At 42.9% G+C, this 19,547-nt stretch overlaps 2 protein-coding genes across 9 annotated transcripts; one reads left to right on the top strand and one right to left on the bottom strand.

Annotated features, from left to right (window-relative positions):
• Window positions 1–1,746: 1,746 nt before the first annotated feature.
• LOC123759056 (uncharacterized) lies at window positions 1,747–4,272 on the bottom strand. The gene is made up of 2 exons (XM_045743844.2): window positions 3,218–4,272; window positions 1,747–2,864 (listed from the first exon to the last, which is right to left on the bottom strand). Exons 1-2 carry the CDS (start codon window positions 3,940–3,942, stop codon window positions 2,831–2,833), a joined length of 759 nt encoding a protein of 252 aa, XP_045599800.1. The 5' UTR covers window positions 3,943–4,272; the 3' UTR covers window positions 1,747–2,830.
• LOC123759058 (uncharacterized) lies at window positions 3,871–16,382 on the top strand. Of its 8 annotated transcripts, XM_069324898.1 has the most exons (7): window positions 3,871–4,030; window positions 4,276–4,501; window positions 10,601–10,684; window positions 11,633–11,842; window positions 13,416–13,574; window positions 14,030–14,113; window positions 15,366–16,381. In XM_069324898.1, the coding sequence occupies exons 2-7, from the start codon at window positions 4,417–4,419 to the stop codon at window positions 15,524–15,526; spliced, it is 783 nt and encodes a 260-aa protein (XP_069180999.1). In that variant the 5' UTR covers window positions 3,871–4,030; window positions 4,276–4,416; the 3' UTR covers window positions 15,527–16,381. The 8 variants fall into 8 exon arrangements, with proteins under 8 accessions (XP_069180999.1, XP_045599804.1, XP_045599807.1 ...); XM_045743848.2 differs by lacking the exons at window positions 3,871–4,030; window positions 4,276–4,501 and adding an exon at window positions 4,510–4,887; XM_045743849.2 differs by lacking the exons at window positions 3,871–4,030; window positions 4,276–4,501 and adding an exon at window positions 4,992–5,260.
• The last annotated feature ends 3,165 nt before the right edge of the window (window positions 16,383–19,547 follow it).

Raw genomic sequence — 19,547 nt, 5'->3', positions numbered from 1 at the left:
CAAATTGACATAAAGACAGTAAAAACATCAAATAGACAAAGCACTGGCTAAATATTTCCAGTCGACCAACAAATTGGGACGCATTTGACCCGCGCCACATTTATACCTGGCGCCACCAGCAGCCAAACACAGAAAACAACTGCCTCGCCGCAGCACCAAGGATCAGCTGACGCCATAGACACAACATCCCGCCCCACAGTGCGGCAAGTCTCCCTCTAAAACACGCCTCTGTTTAGTCGCCGCTCCACTATCTACAACACAACACAATAAACGCTTCTGAAACCTTAGCATTCTCAATGTAAACACGTCTACCAACATTTGCATGTGTGTACTCATTTTCCATCAAGAACGCTCACGTGAATAAATCTAGGGGCTCGGCCAGCCATGTTTCATTTATTTTGTGTTCGTGGAGTGGGGGGTGGAGCTCTAATAATATATTTATTTATAAATTCATATATATGTAAGAGTTGTTACATTGTTGTACAGCCACTAGCACGCATAATGTTTCGGATAGGTCCTGTATCATAATTTTTTCCCCAAAATACGACCTGGCAAATCGTTTAACAACCAGGTACCCATTTTACTGTTGGGTAAACAGAGGTTACAGTTAAAGGTTGTAAATCCAGTTAAAAATTGTAAATTTAGCCCAGTAAATCCTCCCCGGCTAGGATACGAACCCAGGCCAATGCGCTCGCGAAACGCCTGGTGAGTGTGTTGCCACTATGCCATGAGGACTGCTAATTTACACATTAATTATATATTACGGGAATACACACAGGGACACACATAATTTAATTTTACACTTCGTAATAGGACCAACCTTGGGCAGACAAACAGACCAAAACATCCTTTTACAAATTACGTCGCTTTTCGCTTGTATGCGCACTCAGGCTAAAAAAAAAGGATATAATTTAAATCGGCTCACGAAAGTGACGTATTGTCTCGTTTTCTGTTTTGGGTCCTCTGGCTTAGCCTGTTAGGAAAGGAAACTTTCAAATAACAGTTTTCATGACGTTTTGAAACCTTAGGAGAACGTCCTGCCCTCCGAACCTACCTGAGGATCTTTAACTTGCTGTCTTGGTAACAAAAAAATCAAAAATATATTTTCAGTTATTTATAATTTTCAAATTACGACCTTTTTTTGGCGGTAGCGCATACGAGCGACGAGCGATGTGATTTGTAAAAGGACGGGTTGAGCAGACATTCTTTCTTATATATATATATATATATATATATATATATATATATATATATATATATATATATATATATATATATATATATATATGTCGTACCTAATAGCCAGAACGCACTTCTCAGCCTACTATGCAAGGCCCGATTTGCCTAATAAGCCAAGTTTTCATGAATTAATTGTTTTTCGTCTACCTAACCTACCTAACCTAACCTAACCTAACCTAACTTTTTCGGCTACCTAACCTAACCTATAAAGATAGGTTAGGTAGGGTTGGTTAGGTTCGGTCATATATCTACGTTAATTTTAACTCCAATAAAAAAAAATGACCTCATACATAATGAAATGGGTAGCTTTATCATTTCATAAGAAAAAAATTAGAGAAAATATATTGATTCAGGGAAACTTGGCTTATTAGGCAAATCGGGCCTTGCATAGTAGGCTGAGAAGTGAGTTCTGGCTACTAGGTACGACATATATATATATATATATATATATATATATATATATATATATATATATATATATATATATATATATATATATGTATATATATATATATATATACACAACATAAAACTCCTCACCCCTGAAGGATTCGAACCCAGACAGCCAGAGGCTCTATGCCCTCTTGGCGTGTGCACTACTTTCACCAGGCCACAACGACTGTTAAAAGAATTGGAAGTCGTTGTGGCCTGGTGGTGGTAATAGTAATCCTTCACTCTTCTCCCTGAAGGATTCGAACCTTATTCGAGCCTGGTGCATCAAACACTCTTGCGTATCCAGTACAGTAACCATTTGACCATCAAAGACTGTACAAAAATCGTTGGTAGCCTGGTGCTATTTTTCCAACGACCTGACAGCACTCGCAATGGGAAGAGATTACCGATAGTGTTAATCAAATCAGTCACTATTGAAGAAAACACGAGCCTCAAATATACGACACACTTGCATAAACGCACAAGTTGTCTGTAACCAAAGAACTCTTCCCCGTGAAGGATTCGAACCTTAGAGAGCCTGGTGCACTATAAACATAGTACACAAAATGTTAATTACTAGGGCTCTATTCTTACACATTGACATAGTTACAAAACGTCATAGAATTTTAGGAGGATGGGTTGGGGGGAGTCCACAAAACATTCTCACCCTCTGTATTTATTATTAATGAAGGGGGACGGAAAACTGTTGGGTGGCGTCGTAAGCCTTTACTTTTGTGTTTGAAGGGGAATGGAGACCTTACTGAAGAGGGTCAGTCTTAGAGCTCCTAGACCCTTTGATGTGCAGCAGGATGAAGGCGCCCTAGGGTCCTGGGGCGCCCCAGGGACCTGGCTTTCACACCAGCAGAGACGTGATTCCACCGGATTTTTTGGTTTTCACACCAGAAGGGTAGAAATGCCCTAGGGGCTGGTCTGACCTCCTCTCGGGCAGGATGGAGATTCCACAAGAGCTAGCCGGGCAGGAAGCCCGGCTAGCTCTTGTAGCTCTTCCTGCCCCTCAGGGTAAAGCCGCCCAGGTGGTCCGTCTGGCTTCATGTCCAGCACAGTAGAGAAGTCGCAGAGGCCTGTCCTTCTTCTCAGCAGGTCTCCAGAACCACCTTCTGCTGTGTCTCCCACGGAAGGCATCGCTCCCACCCTTGTGCTACTCTAAGGTTACTTCCGTAGCTGGAGAGTGCCTGTAAAAAAATCTTTAGACTTAAGATCTCCGTGGAAGTCAGCATCTGATAAATAACATCACATAATAGATGGGGCTCCTCGAGGGACTGTCTGGTAGAGGCTGTCAGATATTAGACCTCATAAGATCACAATTGACTGTTTAAAAAATAACAGGAGTTTTCTATAAGGTTTATATGCCAGATATCAGAGCCCATCTCTTACACATGTTTGCTGGTATTAGTGACAACGGTTTTCCTTAGATATCAGCTAATGTTGCATTATTAAAAAGTTGAGATATAAAAAAATAGGGTTAATATTAACTACGTGTTTCCTCGAGATAGGTTGATCTGACAATGAGGGAAATGCTATGTACCTTTCACTGATGACAAACTCATACTGAGTGTGGCTCCTCAGAATCCTCATAGCCAGCAGGAAGAGGAGGTAAGAGGTGAGAGTGAAGCAGATGGCCATCACGTAGGCGCCCTGGGTCCAGCGGTGAAGGGCGTAAAGGTTCTTGGAGGAATCCCTGGGCTGTGTCTTCAGCGTCCCCACGCGCACCCCGAGCTTGTTCTCCTTCAACTGGAGGTCACATATCGAGGCGCCCTTCGCCTTGAAGCGAAAGCCGCGCAGCTCTCCACACGTGACCGAGGTATTGATTTGGTCGAAGTAGTTAATGCTTTCCAGGGAGAGTTTGTAGGCATGTGCTCCGTCTTCCTGCCTGGTGTATGCAACCCTCATCACCGTCTGCATTTTGGAAGAGTTAAGGTGAAGGACTTCGGGCGTCACGAAATAATTGCCTCTGTAGATGTCGTAGCGGCTACAGGATGCAATTTTTAGGGAGATCTGCAGGTAGGTGAAGTTGTTGTGTATGTTGACGAGGAACTGGGTGTGGTCGTAAGGGACGTCCATGACGTCGCCGTCGTTGTCAGACCCAGGAATGCAGTTTACAGCAGACATCATCCCAGTTCCCAGGCCTGACGACGACGACGACGTACTAGCCGTCTGGAGTTGTGAACTTATAGTCAGCGAGGCCGCCTCCTCGCAACGATTCAGCAACACAGTGTTCAGACATAGTAGGGCTATTCTCATCCGTGCCATCGTTGTGAAGGGCTACCGCGCTCCGCGGATTGAAGCCACGTTAATTTTGCCACGAGAGCCTCTCGCACACAGATACACACACACACACGTTTGTGTGTACCCAAATGAGCCACAGAGACGTTAGAAAGAACTTTTTCAGTGTCAGAGTAGTTAATAAATGGAATGCATTAGGAAGTGATGTGGTGGAGGCTGACTCCATACACAGTTTCAAATGTAGATATGATAGAGCCCAATAGGCTCAGGAATCTGTACACCAGTTGATTGACGGTTGAGAGGCGAGACCAAAGAGCCAGAGCTCAACCCCCGCAAGCACAATTAGGTGAGTACACACAGATCCAGACAATCGTCAAATTCACGTTACAGATCCCGGTGGCGGTCCTCTACATGTCTCACGCGTTTTCTAACTGCCAATCATTGTCCGTCATGGAGTGAAACATAGATTTCTACTGATAAAGCATTTATCAGCGTTATCAGATGAGTTATCGTCCCCAATCGTATTGGCGTTCGCCTTTCCATTGGGGACTTTCGGCGCTGTGGAGAGGGAGGACCTGCTGCCTGGGTAACAGCTTCTCCTCCATATCAACCTACCCTGGCTTTGCTCCCTGGTGAGGCCACTCCAGGCCAGGCCGACACCGGTGCGCAACTCCATAGTCTACTGAGACTGATGGATGCCTACTACTACTATCGTATCAGCACTCCGACCTACAACAAAATCGAGATTATCGGTCGATCGTCCAGTTAAAGTGGTTGGGCTCGCTGCTTCAAGTGAACGAGCGGTTCATAGAAAGACAATCTTTGCATCAATTGTTTGTTGATTAATTTCTCTTCGTTGTTTTCAGTCTTGTTAGTGCAATGAAAACAAACAAAAGAGTGTATAAGAGACTAAATATCAACGCCAAGACACTGTACTAACACCCCGACCAAGTGCACCAAAATTCTCTCAAGGTCTTTAGTTTAAAAGTTTCTCTAGTCCTACATTTATTTTTTTCTAGGCATATTGTCACCCTGCGGAGGCTGTGGTATATTTTCTTGTTTTTTTTTCACATGTCTCTGAACACTCCGACTCTCCTCCCTTTCATGTAAATTTTAAGCCCTTGATGGTGTTGTATGTGAATATCTATATCTATATGTTTGTGTGAATGTATGTTTGTGTGCACCTTAAGTCTGTTATATAAATAATCCTGTTTGCGCGGTCCGATAGGGCGATCTAATCTCTTATCAGTCTCTGATTAAACATTCATTGCCCCTCCAGGGACATGTGTACACAGTTTCTGTGATTGAGACCGCTCCTGCCTTTCTAATTCAGTCCTGTGTCGAAGTAAAGCCTTGAGGTGTCGAAGTAAGACCTTGTGGTGTCGAAGTAAGGCTTTGTGGTGTCGAAGTAAGGCTTTGTGGTGTCGAAGTAAGGCTTTGTGGTGTCGAAGTAAGGCTTTGTGGTGTCGATGTAAGGCTTTGTGGTGTCGAAGTAAGGCTTTGTGGTGTCGAAGTAAGGCTTTGTGGTGTCGAAGTAAGGCTTTGTGGTGTCGAAGTAAGGCTTTGTGGTGTCGAAGTAAGGCCTTGTGGTGTCGAAGTAAGGCCTTGTGGTGTCGAAGTAAGGCTTTGTGGTGTCGAAGTAAGGCCTTGAGGTGTCGAAGTAAGGCCTTGAGGTGTTGAAGTAAGACCTTGAGGTGTCGAAGTAAGGCCTTGAGGTGTCGAAGTAAGGCCTTGAGGCGTCGAAGTAAGGCCTTGAGGTGTCGAAGTAAGACCTTGTGGTGTCGAAGTAAGGCTTTTTGCTGTAATATGTGTCTTCAAATTGAGGCGGTTCATATTTAGGAAGACGTTGGGAGCCATGTACTCAGGTAAGGTTATTCTTGTGTGCTTTCATCTAAGCAGAAAGAGGATGTCCCTTCCGTGGTCTGAGTGTCGGAAAATCCGACACCATTTAATAATATCAATGCAGGCAGATAATATTACTGCCATTGTATAAACAAGTTACCCATAGAAAATGTAACTTGTAGTGGAATTTTCCGTCTATAGAAAACGGGATATCATTACCACATACTATTATAAATTCACCAGCTATTCTGCTGGGAATTATTCTTAAATACATTAGTCTTTGGACTTTACCATCATAAAACATCTCATATAAATTAACTTAATTATCAATATTAAAATAGAGTAAATGTGACCCTTCTGTCACGTACTGTCATCTGGACAATGTAGGCCAGTGGCGTCAGTTGTGAGGCAGTGGTCAGCCATTGTTATTGTTTAAGACCACAGAGTCGTTGGAGCGAATTACGGCTCCTATAAATTCTCTTGGACGAAGTGTTATGGAAGATCAGAGTAGTGATCTGCCATCATCAACACGCTGTCATCAATCTCAAGGGAGGTGTCTTTCCGAAACCCGTTTATCTAGACATTTGTGGCCATTAATGTCAGTAGATAGGGCGTACCGGTTAGAACACGAATGATCGACTCAAAAAAGGTAATTAGCCTTGGTCTTTATGGTTCAATATACAGTGTTTTCTCTGATATAGCTGTCATATATTAGGATTCTGGCTTGTTGACCAGACCACACACTAGAAATTGAAGGGACGACGACGTTTCGGTCCGTCCTGGACCATTCTCAAGTCGATTGTGATGAGGACAGGTAGGACAGGCATTAAATAAGCAAGAGAGAGCTGAGGAGGAAAGTCAGATGTAGGGGATAGTAGTAATGAGAACTGCAGCAGGCCTATTGGCCCATACGAGGCAGCTCCTATTATAACCACCGAAGGAGATAGTAATAGGAATAAGAAGAGGATAGCAAGGGAGCGTAGGAGAAGACAATGAACAGAAAAAGGGAGAAGAGAGAAAGAAAGGGAAAGAGAAAGAAAGAAATGGAAGGGGGAAAGCTTATGTTAAGTCACGTTTGTTAGAAAGATTAGAGCATTTGAGTATATACTGTGAAAGGGAAGAGTCCACAGCAACAAAGCCAGGACTCAAGTTCATGTTGGGTACATTGTTAATAAGAGCCGATTCTACAAGACGGCGTCTGTGTAGAGTAGAGGCAGGAAAGATTATTTTGGAGGAAGACCAATCAATGGGATGATTAGAATCCCTCACATGGCAGAAGAGAGCATTGTTAGTGTCTGCAGACATAACACTTCTCTTGTGTTCTTTAAGTCTGTCATTCAGTGTACGGCCAGTTTCGCCAAAGTATTGGAGAGGACAAGATGAACAGGAAATAGAGTAGACACCAGTAGCATTAGAAGCAGGAGGAGCAGTGTGAACTAGATTGCTACGAAGTGTGTTAGTTTGTCGAAAGGCGAGTTTAATGTCAAGAGGACGAAAGGTATTGGTAAAAGTTTTGAGTTCAGATATGAAGGGAAGGCATAGTACAGTGCTACTAGTGTTGGAAGCAGGTTTAGGATGAAAGAAATTTCGTTTAGCTTGAGAGTGGGCACAGTTGATGAAATGCAAAGGATAACCAAGGCGAGAGAATGATTTGTAGATAAAGGCAATTTCAGAATCAAGAAACTGAGGGTCGCTGATGCGTAGAGCGCGGAGGAAGAGAGAGACGAGGACACTTTTCTTAACAGAAAGAGGATGGTAGGAAAAGAAGTGAATGTACATGCCACTATGCATGGGTTTACGGTAGACAGAGAAAGAGAACCCAGACACAGAGCTGTGAACATGAACATCAAGGAAAGGAAGGAGGGAATTAGATTCCCACTCAACTTTGAAATGGATAGAAGGAGCAAGATTGTTAAGAGAGGCGAGGAAAGGCTGGAAAAGATTAAGGTCATGAGGCCATAAAGCAAAAATGTCATCAACATAGCGAAGCCAGAGAGAGGGACGAGTATCAATAGAAGGAAGAAGAACAGTTTCGAAGTATTCCATATATAAATTAGCAAGAACAGGGGAGAGAGGGGAACCCATAGCGACACCGAAAGTTTGAGTGTAATATTTACCGTTGAAAGAGAAAGAGTTAGATTCAACACAGAGTCTAATGAGATCGAGGAAAACGTCAGTGGGAAGTGGGAGAGGAAAGAGACCCTCTGACGCCTTCTGTCTGAGGAAAGAGAGAACGTCATCGAGCGGAACATTAGTGAACAGAGAGTCGACATCAAGACTAAGCATTTTACAAGAGGGTTGCAGGCGCAGTCTTTCTATGAAGTCCTGAGAGTGACGAAGGTGGGCAGGGGAAAAAGTGCCAAGGTAAGGTGTCAGGGTTTTAGCGAGCCAGGAGGCAAGAGGATAGCTGACAGAGCCCCGTGAAGAAATGATAGGACGAAGAGGAACACCAGGTTTATGAGTCTTAGGAAGACCATAGAAATAAGGAAGAGAAGGGCAGATGACACGGAAACGTTTAATGAGATCAAAGTCAGGAGGGCAAAGACTAGAGAGCTGTCTTAGTTTGCGGTTAAAGGAAGTTTTGAGGCGACCCAAAGGGTTAGAAGTCAGAGGAGCATAAGTGTGAGAGTCAGAGAGCAAGACATCTGCTTTTCGGAGGTAGTCCTCACGGTCAAGGACAACCACCGAATTGCTTTTGTCTGAAGGAAGGATAAGAATAGAGTTGTTAGATTTCAGGGAGGCGAGGGCAAGCTGGAAGCGACGAGGAAGGTGGTTATTTTTAGAAAACAAGCTGTCAAGAACGGGGATAAGGGCCCCTCTAAAGGCAGACAGGTCCGAAAGAGTACTAGAGTTAGAATTGACAAACCTGTCAAAGGAACTAATGAGATCAATGCCACAGCGTGGGCCAGGGGAAATAGCAAAAGACAGACCAAGACCAAGAAGTTCTTGCTGGTGCTTAGAAAGAGAGTAGGACGAAAGGTTGGTAACACAGTCAGAGAGAGAGTATTTGGCCCAAGGACTGTTGGAGATCAGGCGTTGAAGTTTGTTGTGTAGTGTGGAGGAGTGGTGGGAAGAGGAGACGTGAGCAGTGTCAAATGCAATTGGAAAAATGATATTGCATAGATCACTGGGAAGAGAAGAGGACAGAAAGCGTTGCTGTTGACGAACAGCAAGAAAAGCCTCGTCAACTTGCAAGGAGGTGGCATGAATAAGTTCTTGAAGAAGAAGGCGGGCATGTTCAGGGAAAGGAGATCCCGAAGTGTTGAACTGGAGAAAGTGAGATAAAGAATGAGGGAGAACTTGCTCAGCAAGACAGTCTTTAAGAAACCTGAGCTGGTTCTTTCGACGCTTGGCGGCAAGAAGGGAAGATTCAAAGGCGCGAAAAGGCCGTTTGAAGGAAGGTAGAGCATCAAAGAAATTAAACAGAGTAAGACGCGTACGTGTGGTATCCATATGCAGGCGATGAGTCACAATAACGTGGCTGAAGTATGTTGACCAGACCACACACTAGAAATTGAAGGGACGACGACGTTTCGGTCCGTCCTGGACCATTCTCAAGTCGATTGTGATGAGGACAGGTAGGACAGGCATTAAATAAGCAAGAGAGAGCTGAGGAGGAAAGTCAGGTGTAGGGGATAGTAGTAATGAGATTCTGGCTTCATAGCTAGCGCCCTTTTGACAGTTCAAGATGAGGAAGCATGCTTTGTGCATCAGTTACCAGGGTGATGGAAGCTACCTTACACGAGGAAAATTTGGTGTCTACACCCTAGTTATTCCTGGTGGACTATAGCCTGTTATATATGTTATAGCCTGTAGTTATAGCCTGTTGTACAAATAAGATAAGGAACCTCTTCAATGTATGTAGTCTAATACTGTAGTTTGATTGGCTGCATATATATAAATTCAAGATAAACCCCCCTAATGTGCAGTAGATCGATTTGTGAGATTATTGCAGAAATACAGTCCACTTATCATCATACAAATTGCTATCGAAATATACAAATTAATGTAGATATAAATTCTATATAAATTCATATAAATTAAATAAATATAAATCTCACAGGTCGGTTACCACACTGAGAGTGTGATTTGATTTGTATTCCTCAGTGAGTAATGGAGATCTGTCTTTATGGAGTTATTTATATATAATACAAGGGTATATTTATACATTTAGAGGAAGGGCATTGTTATACGTTAAGGTGAAGTGTATTGTTATACATTAAGGTGAGAGGTGTGTGTTTAAACATCTAGGGGGGATGGTATTGTTATACATTAAGGTGAGAGGTGTGTGTTTAAACATCTAGGGGGGATGGTATTGTTATACATTAAGGTTGTTATACGTTGTTATACATTATACCCACCAATGCATCACAGTGCTAACCCCATCAATGTCACCACAACATAATGGTGACATTGCTGCAGTGACCGTAGTAGTCACATAGTGATGATTGTGGGCCATAACACTGACACACAATCACCACTATTACCAACCATGGTGACTATTACTAGTGTTACCTTTATCACCGTGAAAAAACACGTGAATAACATCCCTACCATGACAACCGCCATCACGAATCATTGTGAGGCAACGAAAACACCTGTAATTATTGTGAGGCAACGAAAACACCTGTAATTATTGTGGGGCACGAACACCTGTAATTATTGTGAGGCAACGAAAACACCTGTAATTATGCACATTTCATCTTCATTGAGATAGACAAATCAGATCTGACAACATCCTGATGTGTAAACAAAAATGACGCTGTTTGTCTGACAGTCAAAATATTACGTATACAATGCGCAGTTATAACTTGGGAAATAAATCATATGAAATATCCGTCAGAGTCTCCGAGGAGCGCTGAGAAGATGGGTCGGACACTGGAGAGGAGTGGACAAACACAGTGTGTTTGTGTCCTTGTTCTGACGGGTATGTTGTTTTCTCTCTTGTTTACTTGCTTGTTTTTGTTATTGCTAAATTATTATTATTGTTCTAGCCTTGGTACCCGGCGTTGCTCGGGTGCCGGAGCTCACATGTACACTACACAGGACTATCGTCGCTGAAAGAATCTGCACTTCACATTATCTGCGTCTCTGTAGTTTGTCTTGACATGACACTCTTTTTCATCACTGAAATCACCTTAATCACGTAGAAAATAATATTTTGGGTGTGTCTTAGTAATGATAGAGTATGTCAGCATCTTCATAGGCAGCCGGAGAATGGGTACATGTTTCCTGGAGGAGAATTAAGTACGTAGTAGGCATCCATCAGCATAAAAATACATAACTAAAGAGGAATGCTTAAAAAAAATGTGTGTTTTGCAGTCGGTGATGGCGAGAGCGGTGTGTGAGCTGGATATTCTGCCCTGGTAAAATGTTGACATCCTCTGCCTACTGCAGGTCTTAGTGTCAGGCCATATAACATTTCAAGGTGAGCTTTGGAGAGTTACTTTTTCAGCTTGTCAAGTGAAGAACATAACATAGAGAAGCAGGCGATGAGTCACAATAACGTGGCTGAAGTAAGTTGACCAGACCACACACTAGAAGTTGAAGGGACGACGACGTTTCGGTCCGTCCTGGATCATTAATATAGAGAAGATTCGTGCTAGCTTCAGTGATCTTACCCCTCTTCTGTCACGTTAGGTCACACAGTCCCTCACGTCACACTGTTGACCATAACACATTCCATGACGGAGTCACATTCCATAATCCACGACGGTCCAAGTGATTGGGCACTATTCCTTTCCCCCCGTCCCATCCTTATCCTGACCTCTTCCAAATGCTATATAGACGGGATGGCTTGGCACTTCCCCGTCACATTTCCCTCTCTCCGCCTCTCAACTCGCCCTTGCACTCAGGCTGCTGTCCCTCCACGCAGGTGTCTTAGTGTGTTGTCGTGCCAGCGAGATCACGATGGTGCTGGTGAGGAACGACACGGAGGTCGACTGTGTTGTGAATTGGGATGAAGAGTACTCCAAGTACTGCCTTGCCATCCGCGATAAGGGACAGCCGCTGAGTGGGAGAGCCTTCCGCTGCTTCTTCAATGAAGAATTAGTTTATAAATGTTCCTCAAACAGGGCATGTAAAGGTACGGTGACCCTCAGATCACAATCTTCCATAACTCCTTAAGTAGATATTTAATTGTGAAACAAAAATTGTCATTACCAAAAATATAATGCTATTACCCCTAATATTCTGAGAATCCAAAGGATTAAAATGAAATTTAAACAGCTTCAGACCATTAGATTTAAATTAAAATATTTGTTTGTTGAAAGGTCTTGGCGGTAGAAGGTTCTGTGAGGCGTACATTTGGAGAACAGTACTTGAAAATGTTATTTTGTAATTGTTCTCGCGCAATTACAATGAACTATTCATTTCCTTCACCTGAGCACTATAGGAGACTCGAACCCTGGACCCCAAGTGTGGGAGGCCGAAGCTCAGACAACTATATCATGTAGTAAGTTGTTACATATGTTTATCTGCGGCTACTTGGATTAGTCGGTACAGAAAAGGTCTCACTTCTTGCAGGTCTGTGTTCGATTCCCGAAGGTTCTAGTGGTTGGGCACCGTTCTTTTCCTCCGTCTCATCCCAGCTTCACCCATGCACCACAAACAATAATTATCACCAACAAAACCACCTAACTTAACCTACGCCTAACTATACATAGAACTCATATGCATGAATAAATTCATATTGTTATATATCAGAGAAAAAATTATTTTAATACACAACTTGATAAAATTTTATGTGTGCATCTTGGTCTCGGCTGCCGCTTTATCGAGCCTAGCCTGAGAACAGGTTGCGTTTTTCATTCATAAACAGTGGGTTTGGCGGCTGTGTGGAATGAGCCTTTAGCATTTACTGATGAGGACGGGCTGCAGCAATGACCAAGGACGTAACGATGCTAAAGTTTCGTTTCGAGAAAAGATTCAGATGCACAGAGAAATATTTTTTCTAAATAATTTGTATCATGTTTCAGACTACTTGTTATGTCAGTGCGCCTGACAGCTGAGTGGACAGCGCTTCGGATTCGTAGTCCTGAGGTTCCAGGTTCGATTCCCAGTGGAGGCAGAGACAAATGGGCAAATTGTTTCTTTCACCCTGATGCCCCTGTTACCTAGCAGTAAATAGGTACCTGGGAGTTAGACAGCTGCTACGGGCTGCTTCCTGAGGGTGTGTAACAAAAAGGAAACCTGGTCGAGGACAGGGCCGCGAGGACGTTAAGCCCCGAAATCATCTCAAGATAACCTCAAGATAACCTCTATAAAACACATATTTGGCATTAACGGTTTACCGGTTTAATTAAGGCACTCTATTTGCATTTTATACCTTAAAGTACAAAAATATACACAAAGTAATATTTCGACCTTGAAACCCGCACGAAACCATTGCTTCTTAGTTGACCAAACCACACACACTAGAAAGTGAAGGGACGACGACGTTCCGGTCCGTCCTGGACCATTCTCAAATCGATTCCCAAGTCACAATCGACTTGAGAATGGTCCAGGACGTACCGAAAGGTCGTCGTCCCTTCACTTTCTAGTGTGTGGTCTGGTCAACATAGTCTCTCACGTTATTGTGACTCCTCGTCCGCATTGCTTCCAATTTACTAAAATATCTGTATTAAAGAATGATGAGTAAAATCATGAACCATCTACAGCTCAGGGGACTCTGGAGGAGAAAGTTGCCCCTGACGTGGCCAATAAGGGCTGCTCAGGGCTGCCCTTTTCTGACTTCCACGCTGGTCTTCAGGGCACTTACAGGTGCGAGCTCGACAACAGCCCCACAGCCGCCTCCCTGCACGTGGCCTTCTGCACAGGTGATGTGTACTGAGGGAGAGAGAGAGGGGGGGGAGAGAGAGAGAGAGAGAGAGAGAGGGAGTGGGAGAGGGAGAGAGAGTTTCCTATGTTAAAGGTTTAAAATACATTCAAGCACAAAAATTCTGGTGGTCACATTTAAACATATATACTCAAACTATTCCTTAACAACAAGTTGGCTTAATCACCCCAGTATGATTTTGGTATCAATATCAATTTCCAGGATGATGGGGGTAAAAATGTTTTATTTCTAGTTTAAAGTAGCCGTGACTATATATTCCTTGTCCGTGACTATCTGTTCTTTATCTGTTGTAGTTGTAATCCCCAGTTTAATATCTACAGCACTATTGATTCCCATTTTTTGTACCCACATAACTATAGGCTTCATGGTAATTTTTTTTCAATTGTTAGACTTGGGAATATGATGTGACAATAATGTAATTCCTGAACTTTGCAGAAAGTTCGCAGACACCAACGGAAGTACAGCCAGAGGAGGAGAAGAAGGAGGACACAACAGTACACTATAAATATATATATATGAGTAAGTTGTTTCAAGTCTTGAAGGGAAAGTGGCAATTCCATGTTGACTTCTACATTACTTAGTTTTAGAACGAGAAAATGATGCAAAGAGAACTGAGGTTCGACTGCTGGCTGGTGTCGTATATCGTTACAATTATGTTCGTGGTAAAGAGCCTTACACTTAGACTGGACGGTAGAGCGACGGTAGAGCTTCATGCAGGTCGGCGTTCAATCCCCGACCGTCCAAGTGGTTGGGCACCATTCCTTCCCCCCGTCCCATCCCAAATCCTTATCCTGGCCCCTTCTCAGTGCTATATAGTAGTATTGGCTTGGCGCTTTCTTCTGATGGTTCCCTTCACTTGTTCTTCCATAAGATGTCCAAAAGTTGAATGTAATTCAAAGCAATATGAAACCTTCAGTGTTGCCAGGGGGTCGTTAAAGAGACACATGCGGTCAATTCCGTTTGTATTTAGGGAAGAAATGGTGGTCAACCACTGAGACGGGTTGATACAGCGACGGTCTTCTTGCAAGTCGATGTTCGATCCCCAATGATCTAAGGCTCTAAGCGGTTAGTCTCCATTCATGCCTCCGTCCTGTCCTAAATTCTTTACTGTATATCCCTTCCCCATACGTGACTTAGCCCTTTCGTCTCATCATTCCCTCCCCTGAGCATCACTAGAGCATAGAACACAAATGAATCACAAGAACCAATATCTGTGAGTTGCTTTACGCCCACAAACATCCAAAGTTTTCATTCACCTGGGCTCTAGGAGGCTCGAACCGTCGACCCCGCGTGTGTGTAAGGCCGAAGCCTCTATATACATCCAGACTTATTCATTTGAAGTCTGTACAACTTGGAGAAAATTATTTTGCCACCGTTAGCTTGACTGAGCTTCACAACCTTCATGGGCGGTCCCCCATCGGAAGAAATCACATCCCATCGCTTGTAGATTCCTTCTCCGCACTGATTCACCATCTTACTCTGGGCTACCGTATAATATCTCTTAGTATTTCACCATACAAAGAGGCTATTTACCAGCACCTGATATAATCTCGCGATTAAGTTCCATAGTTAGGCCAAGACCTTCACTGTTGCTGAAAGATCAGTACAGAAACTCCAAAGCTAGTCAGATTCAGACACTAGTTAAACATCAATAGGAGAATGGGTCATGTATGGTGTCGGTATGTTGAGACAAGGTATACAAAAGTCCTGTCATGCTGGTATGTACTTCCTCTGTTCATGTTGGGATTATACTGTGCCTTTTCATTTTCAGCCTATGGAGGATTGATAGTGCTGTTCTTCGTAGGCCTTGTCATCTTCATGCGTAACTCACAAGTACAGTGTACTGTTCGCGAGAGGCACACACTGGCTGAGGACAACACGAGTGAAGTCAAGAGTCATCTGGCAGCAGATCGTGACGAGAATGATTCCTAACGTGAGACAATGAATACAATGAATGCAATGATTGCACGCATTGCTAGTCGTGATTTGCATGGAATGAGTCCTCCATTTATATGTAAATTTATGCAAAGTATTGAGACAGTTTTGGAGCTATACGGTGGGATTGAACCACCCACGACACGTTAAAAGAAATATGACTACTATTTTAGTAGTCACATTTTTTTCTCTCTCTGAAGGGGGGAGGAGTGTTACGACCTCTGGTTTCCAACTAAAGAACCCAGGGCCGTAACACTAGCACAACAACCAGCAGAGCTACTGTATACTCACGTGATGGGTTGAGTTCGTTCACATGAGCTTCCGAACGCCGTGTGGGTTCAGTAGAACTCTGGTTGAAATTATTTGTTGGATTTTTTCGCTGGTAGCGTGTGTGTTGGGAGGTTCAATCCCACTGCATTGCCCGCAACATTTAGCGTTGTTATATCACGCAATATCATATAGCTTAGTATATAACCATTGTTCTCGATTTACAATTTTGTGTAAACTATTCCATGTTTATCTCGCGATTGAATAAGGTTAACAATTTGCTTATTATTGCTAAGTATATAATCGGATTTTTTTTTTCTTAGTTCAGATCAACATTATTTTTCTTCTTCAAATATGTTTACTAAAATTTGTAATTCAATTAATTATTAAAGAACAAAAAATAATGAGATTTAAATGTTTATTTAATTTAGGAAACATATATATTATGTTATGTTATTTATACTAGATATTTATGTGGCTTTTTTAGAAATTAAAAATTATTAACTTTAGAACAATAAGCTTTATATGTATATTTAGGTCCAAGTAGGAGTATAATTTGCAGTGATATTTGTTACATATGTATATGTATATGTATATGTATATGTATTAATTGGTTATGTATTATGTTATGTACCAATAAGTATTGGTTATGTATATGTAAATTTTTTATGTGGCTTCTCATTACTTATGAGATTATTGAACTATTCACAAAAGTGGTGAAGTATTTTATGTTTAATTTCTCTTCCTGGTCTTAAGTTTTCAAATGTGTGTGTGTGTGTGTGTGTGTGTGTGTGTGTGTGTGTGTGTGTGTGTGTGTGTGTGTGTGTGTGTGTGTGTGTGTGTGTGTGTGTGTACTCACCTATTTGTACTCACCTATTTGTGCTTGCAGGATCGAGCATTGACTCTTGGATCCCGCCTTTCTAGCTATGTGTGTGTGTGTGTGTGTGTGTATTCACCTAGTTGTGTTTGCGGGGGTTGAGCTTTGCTCTTTCGGCCCGCCTCTCAACTGTCAATCAACTGTTTACTAACTACTTTTTTTCACCACACACACACACACACACACACACACACACACACACACACACACACACACACACACACACACACACACACACACACACACACTAGGAAGCAGCCCGTGACAGCTGACTAACTCCCAGGTACCTATTTACTGCTAGGTAACAGGGGCATTCAGGGTGAAAAAAACTTTGACCATTTGTTTCTGCCTGGTGCGGGAATCGAACCCGCGCCACAGAATTACGAGTACTGTGCGCTATCCACCAGGCTACCAGGCCCCCCCCTGGTAGTGTGTACTCACCTAGTTGTGCTTGCGGGGGTTGAGCTCTGGCTCTTTGGTCCCGCCTCTCAACCGTCAATCAACAGGTGTACAGATTCCTGAGCCTATTGGGCTCTATCATATCTACACTTGAAACTGTGTATGGAGTCAGCCTCCACCACATCACTTCCTAATGCATTCCATTTGTCAACCACTCTAGACACTAAAAAAGTTCTTTCTAATATCTCTGTGGCTCATTTGGCCGCTCAGTTTCCACCTGTGTCCCCTTGTGCGTGTGCCCCTTGTGTTATATAGTCCTGAGTGTGTGTGTGTGTGTGTTTACTAGTTTGTTTACTAGTTGTGTTTTTGCGGGGGTTAAGCTTTGCTCTTTCGGCCCGCCTCTCAACTGTCAATCAACTGTTTACTAACTACTTTTTTTTTTTTTTTTTCCACACCACACACACACACCCCAGGAAGCAGCCCGTTACAGCTGACTAACTCCCAGGTACCTATTTACTGCTAGGTAACAGGGGCACTTAGGGTGAAAGAAACTTTGCCCATTTGTTTCTGCCTCGTGCGGGAATCGAACCCGCGCCACAGAATTACGAGTCCTGCGCGCTATCCACCAGGCTACGAGGCCCCTACGAGGCTACGAGTGTGTGTGTGTGTGTGTGTGTGTGTGTGTGTGTGTGTGTGTGTGTGTGTGTTTGAGAGAGTGTGTATGTGAGAGTGTGTGTGTGTGTGTGTGTGTGTGTGTGTGTGTGTGTGTGTGTGTGTGTGTGTGTGTGTGTGTGTGTGTGTGTGTGTGTGTGTGTGTGTGTGTGTGTGTGTGTGTGTGTGTGTGTGTGTGTGTGTGTGTGTGTGTGTGTGGTGAAAAAAAGTAGTTAGTAAACAGTACACCGCCCACACATGTGAGGGCGGTGTACTCGCCTAGATATACTCACCTATAAGTTCCTGCAGGATCGAGCTAGGCTCCAGGGCCCCGGCTTCCGAACATTCTTAGATTATTGCATTGACTCAATTTTCACGCGTTTATCATATTTACATTTAAAATTTTGGATCGAATTAACTTCAGCGACTTCTGTGTCTGACCTATTCCAACTATTGCCAGCAGTAACACTGAAAACGTTCTTCCTGCTGTCTCTATGACTCATTTGCGTCTCAAGTTTCCATCTATGTCCCCGCGTTCTGCTGTTCCTAGCTTTGAAAAACGCTGCTTTGTTTACTTTGTCAATATCCCTTAGAATCTTATATGTTGTTATCATGTCCCCCCTATCTCTCCTTTCATTCATTGTAGTAAAGTCCAGTTCACTCAGTTTTTCCTCATAGCTCACTCCCTTCAGCTCCGGAACGAGTCTCGTTCAATATCTTTGGACCTTTCTATTTTCTCCTTGCTCTTTTTCAAGTAAGGGTTTCATGCTGGGGACGCATATTCAGGGATGGGTCTCACCTTCGCGGTATAAGGCCCGAAAAGCTCCTTTGTCCAAGTTTCTGAAGGATTCCCTGGAAACACAAACCGAAACTGTCTCTACTTTCCGCTTGTAACAACTTGAAATAAAGTTGCTACATCTTGGCTTAACGTGTTTATGACGTATTACAACGTTGTTACAACTTGCTATATTGGTTGTTATAACTGGTTAGGAGGTGTTAAAACTTGCTCGAACGTTGCACCAACGTCGTAGTTTCGGTGTGTGTTTGGTGGGTACACGGATGTTGGCCAGTATGTCACGCGAAGCAGTTGTTGTTCTGCTAATGTGGGCTTGTGGCCTCAGATTACGTGACCACCTTACGGAACCTAATGTGTGTGTTAGCCAGGTAGAAATATCCCGAGATTTAATGAACCACTTCAAGAGTTCCTCTAAATAAAAAAAAAGGTCAGGAATCGCTACAATAGCTATTGCAATGACGGCATTTGGTATCTGACAGAAATAGGTTTGAAAATAGTACAAGTGCATTCCATCACATCAACTCGTGTCTTATTAATTCCTACTGCGTATTTGGAGCCCGAGTAGTTTTCATTAATAAAAGTTTGTCAGATTGCCAAAAAAAATTCAGCTCTAAATAAAGTAATTTCGCACGTGTTGGGGCATATACACAAATCAATAAATTTATTTCAAAGAAAAATCTGTTTCATCTGCCCCGGCCTCTCCATTCTACCACCAGCAATTCAGCATGACAATTTGTTCTGGAATTACCGATCAGCTTGCTAATGTATTCCTGGCATCCCTCGAGGTAAGAATTACTTTAACATTACCCCCAGCAGGTATATTCATCAGCATTACCCCCCCAGGCATTGTGAAATAACTTCGTTGTGTTGATAATATCTTGATCATCACATCACTTTATGTCGACCTGTGGATCACTTTAGGAACAGATGTGTTGAATATAAACTCACTACACACTGAACTTTAAGAGTGGAAAGAGCTGAGCCTTTTTTTTTAACCCCTAGACACAAAAATATGAAAAGATGGTAAC

This window comes from Procambarus clarkii, chromosome 15, assembly GCF_040958095.1.
Source record: "Procambarus clarkii isolate CNS0578487 chromosome 15, FALCON_Pclarkii_2.0, whole genome shotgun sequence".
NCBI classification, from domain to species: Eukaryota; Metazoa; Arthropoda; class Malacostraca; order Decapoda; family Cambaridae; genus Procambarus; species Procambarus clarkii.
The sequence above is the reverse complement of the archived record's forward strand: the minus strand, read 5'-3'. Positions and strand labels throughout refer to the sequence as shown.